At 40.5% G+C, this 7,890-nt stretch overlaps 1 protein-coding gene across 2 annotated transcripts in view; it reads left to right on the forward strand.

The window, feature by feature from the left end:
* The window catches only part of eps15 (epidermal growth factor receptor pathway substrate 15), a 79,360-nt gene extending 75,733 nt beyond the window's left edge, over positions 1 to 3,627 (forward strand). For both annotated transcript variants that reach the window (XM_028812444.2, XM_028812445.2), the window contains exon 25: positions 2,591 to 3,627. In XM_028812444.2, coding sequence (XP_028668277.2) covers positions 2,591 to 2,737 — 147 coding nt within the window. In that variant the 3' untranslated portion in view covers positions 2,738 to 3,627. The remainder of the gene's footprint in view (positions 1 to 2,590) is intronic.
* Positions 3,628 to 7,890: the final 4,263 nt, after the last annotated feature.

Here is a 7,890-nt window from a genome sequence, read left to right on the forward strand (position 1 = left end):
TAAGTTTCACATGACAGTCTTCTGAACACTCTTAATCCAGTTCAAGGTCCTAATGAGTCACAGCCTATCTGTTGGCAGCACAGGGCACACAATACCAGCTCTTTATGGTGTAACAGTGCCTTACAAGGACCACTCATGTACTCACACTTGCTCATACCGAAACCAAGCCAATTTTCATATAGCATTTTAACATAACATGCATGACTTTGGATATGTGGGAGGAAAACCCATGAAGACATGGGAATAACATGCAAATTCCACATGGACAACAAATTAATGCTGAATGCCCCAGGCAGCAGCACTTACCACTGTGCCAGCAAGCTGCCAGTCCATGGCATTTTAAAGCTAATTTTGTTGAAAAGAGTTCAGCCCATCTATATCTGACTGACACATTTTAATCGTACACGAAAATTGCAGTGAATCTTAGTAGTTAAGTAATATTCCATAATCGGTGGCTCTCAACCTTATTTTACAGTGTGCTGCAACAAGCTAAGTGGGCCGCACAATAAGTATTTACCCTTTTTCCATGAAAAGAACACTAAATGTTATTCATGCACATAAAACAGAATATATCTTTACCTGGCAATGACATTAATATTAGTGAAAGATCATCCCTAGAGTTACTGTGGATAGAGTGGCTCCAAAAAAAGGAATATAGTAAGAGTGTTTGTACTTCCAGTTTCTTTGGAGATACTTCAAAGTACTTTACACCAGAAAAAAGGCTCATGTGAGCAACCAAACAAAGAGCAGCAGAGGATGCTGGTAGCACACAACCACAAAAAAAGTCTGGCTCACCAGTGAGGTGTGAGATAGGAATTTGCAAGCAGTTGAGCTACCACTAATGCGCTCCACATGAAGACTCTCACACTCCATTTGAAATTTTTTGCACCCATAACATTTGTGGGGTTTTTCTTCCCCCAGAGGTAGAATCGCAATAGCTGGAAAGTTAAGGGTCAGACAAAGCTGGTGGTTATCAAAAGCTTGGAGTCGCTATAATGAGAAATTGTACACTGATATGCCAGTTGTTTAAGCAAACTGAATTACCCATTCATACTTTTAACACTTGTTTTGTGTGCAGCTCACTTAATCTTTTCACTTCTGACTCACAAATTTAGAACACGTTGCCTCTTGACTTCCATCATCCCTCTTCTTTTGCATGCCCCACCTCCTGATTGTCTTCCATTTGCACTTGCTGGTTGTAGCGTGTAAGAGAAATGGGGGGGGACTTAAAAGTATTCATTAAGGATTATAAAATATTCTAATAAACTTATCGGGCAGGCATATAAATTACGAACTTTTACATACTGTATAACTTGGTGATAAATGTCCAGAGAAATCAATGCAAATTATTTGTGATTTCATGCCCTAGTGAGCTGTGGTGCATGTCACCCTTGGTATGCAGGGTGAGAACTACAGTCACACATCTTTGTAAAGATTCAGTTACCAAGTTCTGTTGAGTCATTTTGTTAGTATTGTTCTTAGCCATCGTTCCTGAGCTCTGAGCCCACACTGCTGTTTTTCATAGTATTGAATGTTTTGAGCTCAAACAGGCTATGGCAGTGATGAGGAGCACTCCAATTTAGCATAACCCTAGGCTTCTCTCCAAGAGTGGAGTCTGCTGTCACTGTTAAAGAAGGGCCTGTTCTGCTCTTATTTGAATTATCATGAATATCCTTTCATGTGATCGTTCTTTGACTAGACCCTCCTTCTAAAACCACTTTCAGACCAAGAGTAACACAACCAGGAGAACACGGATTCCAAAGATATACTCTAAATACTCTCTGGAACACTAGAGCAATTTCATCATGTCATGTCCAGCATCTTAGTAGGAGGTGACATCAACTTTGTGAAATATGGCAGTTACACAGATTCTCCAAGTCATTGCAAATTCTCACACAGCATATGAAGAAAAGTTTCAGGAGCAAGTGCTCAAAATGTTTCATGTTAAAACTTCAGACTGAAAACTGATAAGGAATTTTTTTTTTGTATTGTGCAAAATATTATATCTGAGAGTACCAATTGTACCACTAATGGAACTGTTACTTTTCTTCCCAATATTTGCAGATGAGGATGAGAGGCTAGCATACTTATCTATTTCCAATTCAGTCATTTAGATGTTCTGACCAACTGTGCTGCAGCTAACTAATATTTAGGCACTTTCTCAGTTGTATCTTTTCCCTTACCTTCTTGTCCCAATCATGTTAAATGTATCTGCGTGTAACATATTGTCCCTGTGTGACTCTAATGAGCTGAGCCTAGACTGATTCCAGTAATGAGACCCTCTGTTAGTTGGCTGTGTGGTGTTATGTTAAATAACACGATACCAACTTCAGGCTGGGCAGTTAACAGCAAAGCATTGGCCTTTACATTTAAACAAGAAAAAAAATGCCAATTCACAACACTTGTTTATCCAGAAAATCTGGTTTTTGGAAAATGAGAAGGCGTATTCTCCCTGCTAATTAATAAGCCACTTCACGTTACCCAGTTTGAGGCATTTTATTCTTGTCTGACCCTTTGTAAACTTTCCAAGTCCTCATGTAATTCTTTTTTTTTTTTTTTTTCCTGTCCACTTTGTTTCCATAACATCCAGTATTCAACTGAGGAGGACCTGATTGAGTGGGCAAAGCGAGAGAGTGAGAGAGAAGAGAAGGAGAGGCTGGCACGCCTCACCCAACAAGAACAAGAAGACCTGGAGCTTGCCATTGCCCTTAGCAAGTCTGAAATATCAGAGGCCTGAGCAGGAAGCCAGGCCACCATGGCCACACGTCGCTGGCCTCAAGTGTTCAAGACCTTAAAGCAACCAACCTACTGCAAAGGATTTGATGGATTTTGTCCCAAATCAGCACTGCGGGGGTCCTTGCTTGATTGGAACAAGGATAGAGAAGGGGGTGGGAAGGTTTTGGTGGTGGGAAGATTTAGAAACTTGCGAAGCCAGGTGGAACCAGATCTTAAATGGCATCCCTTCTGCTTTATTTAGTCTCCCTGAGGTAGAACACTTCTGCCACTTGCCACAAAATGAGTTCTTCTGATTGCTTTCCCGTAACATACTTTATTGAGGGATGGCTATTCAGCCTCTCCCACGTTTGGGCTTCTGGCTAGGAATGCCATGTTGTGAAGCTAGAGAGAGGAGGACTAGTAGCAGTTTGCAGCTGAACCCCTCATCATGTGCATCATTTTAAACAAATAATAAGCCACTGCACAGATCCTCCAGTCAAAGTCTCTTCCTCGACATAACAAGGAGGTGTTTTTGTTACTTGGGCAATGTGAATAACCACTACAATACTGGACAGTGACTTGATGAAAGGTGTGCTCTGACTCTTGCAATGCTGCTGTTGCTTTTACAGGAAGCCCCATCCACAGTTGGCCATGGGTATGGAGGGGCTGGCCTCATCGAACCACGGGTTTCAAAGTGGGGACTTCTGCTCATGTGACTTGCATAGAATAGAGAACAGGACAGAAACCACGGAACCCCTAACAGGACCTTTTACTCAGTCTCATTTTATTTTTTAACTTGTCACTTTTGTTTTCCCCATCCCATTCCTTACATAATAATTGTTTCTGGAGATTTTTCTGAAACTGATTAATTTGGAGTATATAACATGTAATTAAAATAACTATAATGTTAAAGTGTAAGGTCTGGATTATTTAATACTTTACAATAGCTTCAGCGTGTTGAGCAGTGGCCCTCTCTAGTTTGATTTTCTACTGAGGTGTAAAGTACTCTATAATTAAAAAGAGAGAGGAGTTGACATTTTGGATTTGAGTAGGGCGAGTCTCTCAGGCCACGTTCACACTGCTACGTTTACATTTAACAATGCATCCACACTACCCCAGCATTCTACACACTGCCAGCCCACCATTGCAGTGTGCAGACTGTGCTGTTGTTTGTCTCTGCTTCTACCATAGCCCTTCCCTGATTGCGTCCTGCTCACTACAACGTCATCACCCTAAATGGAAGAAAACTATTCCAACATAGCAAACAGAGAAGAATTGCTTTCCATGGCGCTGGTTGTGTTGCACACATGTGTGAAAGGCAAATAATTTACTGGGATCTGCTTTTTCGTAATAAATCCCGTAATAAGGTCGGCAGCAGCATCATTCCTTTGAGGTTTTTTCTGTCAGTGCATACATGCTTAGTGTAGGCCAACAGTTCTGTCGTATGCATTTTCAGTTGTTTTAGTGTGGACAGAGATGCTTTTGTAAACCATGTGAAAACGCTAGTGTGGACTGCGATTGTTCTCTTTTAAAAACGCCATTTTAAAATGGAAATGTAGTAGTGTGGATGTAGCCTCAGTCTTGGCCCTGGAGACCACAGTGGCTGAAATTTCTTTTTTTTTATGTTCCAGAAAATATCTTAATTTGAAGCTGATTATTGCTGCCAATGTGATATACTCTTTAGTTAATTTTCTTGTTAAGATGTAAAATGTATCTGATTCTATTAACTAAAACAAACATACTTAAAGCTTTTATTTTCTAAACCAACTAGCTTGGTCCCATTTTGAGCTCATCACACAGGATATTTTTATAAGTTTGGAAAAAACTGAGTAAGAAAAATTGTTGAGCATGGAAAATGTGTAACTGTCCCGGTTCACAAAATAACCCATAGAATAAAAAATATCTATTATTTCAGCAAGGATTGCAGAAGAAATTCATTGGAACAAAATTATGGATGCCCTGACCCAAGAGCGGAGTACCCCTGGTGAATAACTACTGTGTTCATAGATTCCTCTGGGACTAGAGGTGCAGATTTTTTTTGTAGTTATTATTTTTTTTAAAGTCATTGGGGAGCTTACAATTTTATTTTAATTTAGAACAAGCCTGTCTTGCTGGGGTGGGGTTGGGGGTTTATGGGCCAAGTTTGTAGGACAGATCTGTGGATTTGTTTGTGTTAAGTAAATCTAAACTGGCCTTTGGTGCTCAGATTGGTAGATACTCTGGGCTAACCTTTTAACCAGATCAAAATATTATTATTATTATTATTAAAATAGGTCGGACTTGTGGATTCTGAGTGATCTGTTGACCACCTGGCATGGGAGATGTTGTTTCTGAGCTTCTGTGTGACTTTTAGCTGTTTGCTTTGGCTCTTTCAGGCCGCCTGAAGGTAGGGCATCAGAGCAGCTGGACACACTTCGATCGTGGATGCTACATTCCATAAGAGAGGAGCTTTTTGTTTGCACGCTTCTGTAGAAAAGACTTGGCCATCTAGTTTTCATTTCAAAGCCTGCTTTTAATTTTATATTAATGGCAGCAACATCATTTGTTTGTGTGTCAAGCGAGCTCTAGGTTTAATGACTTAGGTTGAGCAGAGGTCCTCCTATTCTTTTAAAAAAGCATTGAAATTGAAAGTTAAAAATAAAATAAAAAATGTGGCTAATTTCCTTCTTGAACGCTTTAGGATGAAAGAATGAGCCAAACTGCCAAATGGGAGTGCTGCTGCCTGTTTCTGTTGCTTAAGAGTGGATGTGCAGGTCTGACAACATGACAGGTAAAATAGGCCTGTGACTAATAACACATTTTACCTCGGCCCATCCCTGGAGTGTCTGCCCATTTGATTTCAGACCTCAGTTTTGTCACCTGTTAATGAAGTGTGTGCCGTAGCCTTGAATATCCACTTTATCAGGTTGCCTTACCCTTTCCATAAATAAACTGCAGCAGCAGCATCTCCTGCAGAACATACTGTTTGAAACTGGTAGGTCGGTGCCAGTGGATTCTTTTGTGGGTCAAGAGCAAACATTTACAGTTAGTGACTTTCAGGGTAGCAAGAACCGCAATTTTACCAGTATATACACTCACAATATTGTCACTAGTGCAAAAAGAATGGGCCTCCACCCAGAAAACTGCTATTGTGCTGTTAATATGTGCTGTCCTGTCTCATGCAAACTGTCCACCGAGTACAAGAGCGCCAGAACAGGAAGCCATATTGGAATGTATAACTAATCTTATCTTATCACGGAAAGGATATACCAGCCTAACTAAGCTTTACTTGTGTCACCACAAAATAAGAATGGGCGGCTCGTGGATAATAAAGAATGAGAACACTGGAGGACTGAGAAATACTTGGCCTGTTCTGATGAAGTCAGAATACTACTGAGGGTCTGCCCAGTATAAGCATCAGTCTTCACGAGTGCCGGACGGTGATTACACAGTAGTCATGTGTGGTGTGTTGTTACAGCACTGGTTGCATCCTTTGAAGCAGTGTTTGAATGCTAAGGGATAGCCGAAAAAATGTTTCTCGAACCAAATTCATGGCAGCAGTGTACCCATCCATCAATGCAATATTCATGAATTTTTATATGTTGATTTAGATTTTTACACATGCACAATCTGTTTCTGATGTTTCGTGCTTTGAGTTGAAATGCAAGAATGGGTTACCATTGCTGTCTTGATTTTTTTCTTGCTTACATGACGCATTCGTTTTGATCGTGTGACCGTCACGCCTTTCTCGTCACTGTTCAATACATATAAATAGGAGTGTAATGGCACATTCACGTTATCCCTTGGTGGATCAAAATCTCTTGATCGGTTTAGTGCTTGTTAGCTTACCAAGTAAGCCCTATAGTCAGGTTTTGATTTTTGTTTTGCCCTCTGCGTTTTGGGAGTGCAATTTCTGTTTTTTGACTTCTGGTATCCTGGCCCATGTTTTCTTTCCCTTTTGACAATTCTTAACATTCTGTCATCTTTTTGCGATCACAGTAATCGTTGGGTACTCGACGTGTCCGTAACATCGATATTTTCAGAAGGCAGCAGGATGCTCCGTGTTACACAGACTCATAAGGAATATGAGAGTGAATTCTGCTTATCCTAAAGACCTCTTAGGCTTTCAGAACTTAGTCCATTTGAACATTGGACTAAAAGTTGACGTGGGGATAGCATGCATATCTTTGCCAAGTTAGCACCCAGATGTTGCTCAGTCATTTCCGTGCCTTCAGGACGGGCTCAACGGAAACACTCTGTGAATTAAAGTAAAACAAGTGACCTGGTGATTTCCCCCACACTTCTGCATTTTTCAGAAGGCTGGTTCTTCAGTGGCACTTTACTGGGTTGTGTAGTTTCACGTAGAGCCATTGCTTGGCCAAGAACTTTTTCATTCTGGGAAGAGTTCCCATCATGTGAAATTGGGTATTCAGGCTTTGAAAAGGCACATAAAATGTGGACAAATCCGGAATCTTCCATGTCTAGTAGGCGACCCAGCAGGAAGGATGCGGACAGATCAAGAAATCCTGAAATTGCCTTATGTTACTGTGTGCCACAAAAGGTCTTTTAAAGTCGGCAACCTATTGTTATTTTGCCAATGGCTATTTATGAAACTTGGTACATATTTAAAAAAAAGTTTTCTTTCTGGAGAACCAAAAACAATTCCTCTACAGCAGGAGTCACCAAGTCTGGTCCTAGTGGACCTCCGATTCCACAGGTTTTCGTTCTAACCCTTTTTTTAAATGAGTGCCCTGCTTGTGCTGCTAATTAACTTTTTGTGAATTCATTTTAATTGACTTGTTTTTTTAAGATTTGTTCCCCTGAATTTCTTCACCGTTCTTCTGAGTTGCTTCATTTCTTTCCTTAAATGGCAACCAAACAGAAATGAAATGTAAAGTGAGGGAGCCAAGAGAAAACCACCTAACTGAGGGCCTCAAACTCCAACCAATTTCACCCCAACCAGTTGCTTAATGAGGTGCTGATTCTTGTCATTAATTAAACTCCTTCCTTAATTTCGTGGTTTGTTGCTGCTCTCATGGTACATTAGCAGACATTTCCGAAATTGTTGATTTTCTCTTAAGAGTTCTGCTCAAATGTTTTGGGCACCTGAGCAGATCGACATTCCTGAGACCTTCATCTTTTATTTTCAGATATTGTATGATGGACACAAGTTGTTTTGACTCATTTTGTATCTCA

The sequence above is a fragment of the Erpetoichthys calabaricus genome, chromosome 10, assembly GCF_900747795.2.
Source record: "Erpetoichthys calabaricus chromosome 10, fErpCal1.3, whole genome shotgun sequence".
NCBI lineage: Eukaryota > Metazoa > Chordata > Cladistia > Polypteriformes > Polypteridae > Erpetoichthys > Erpetoichthys calabaricus.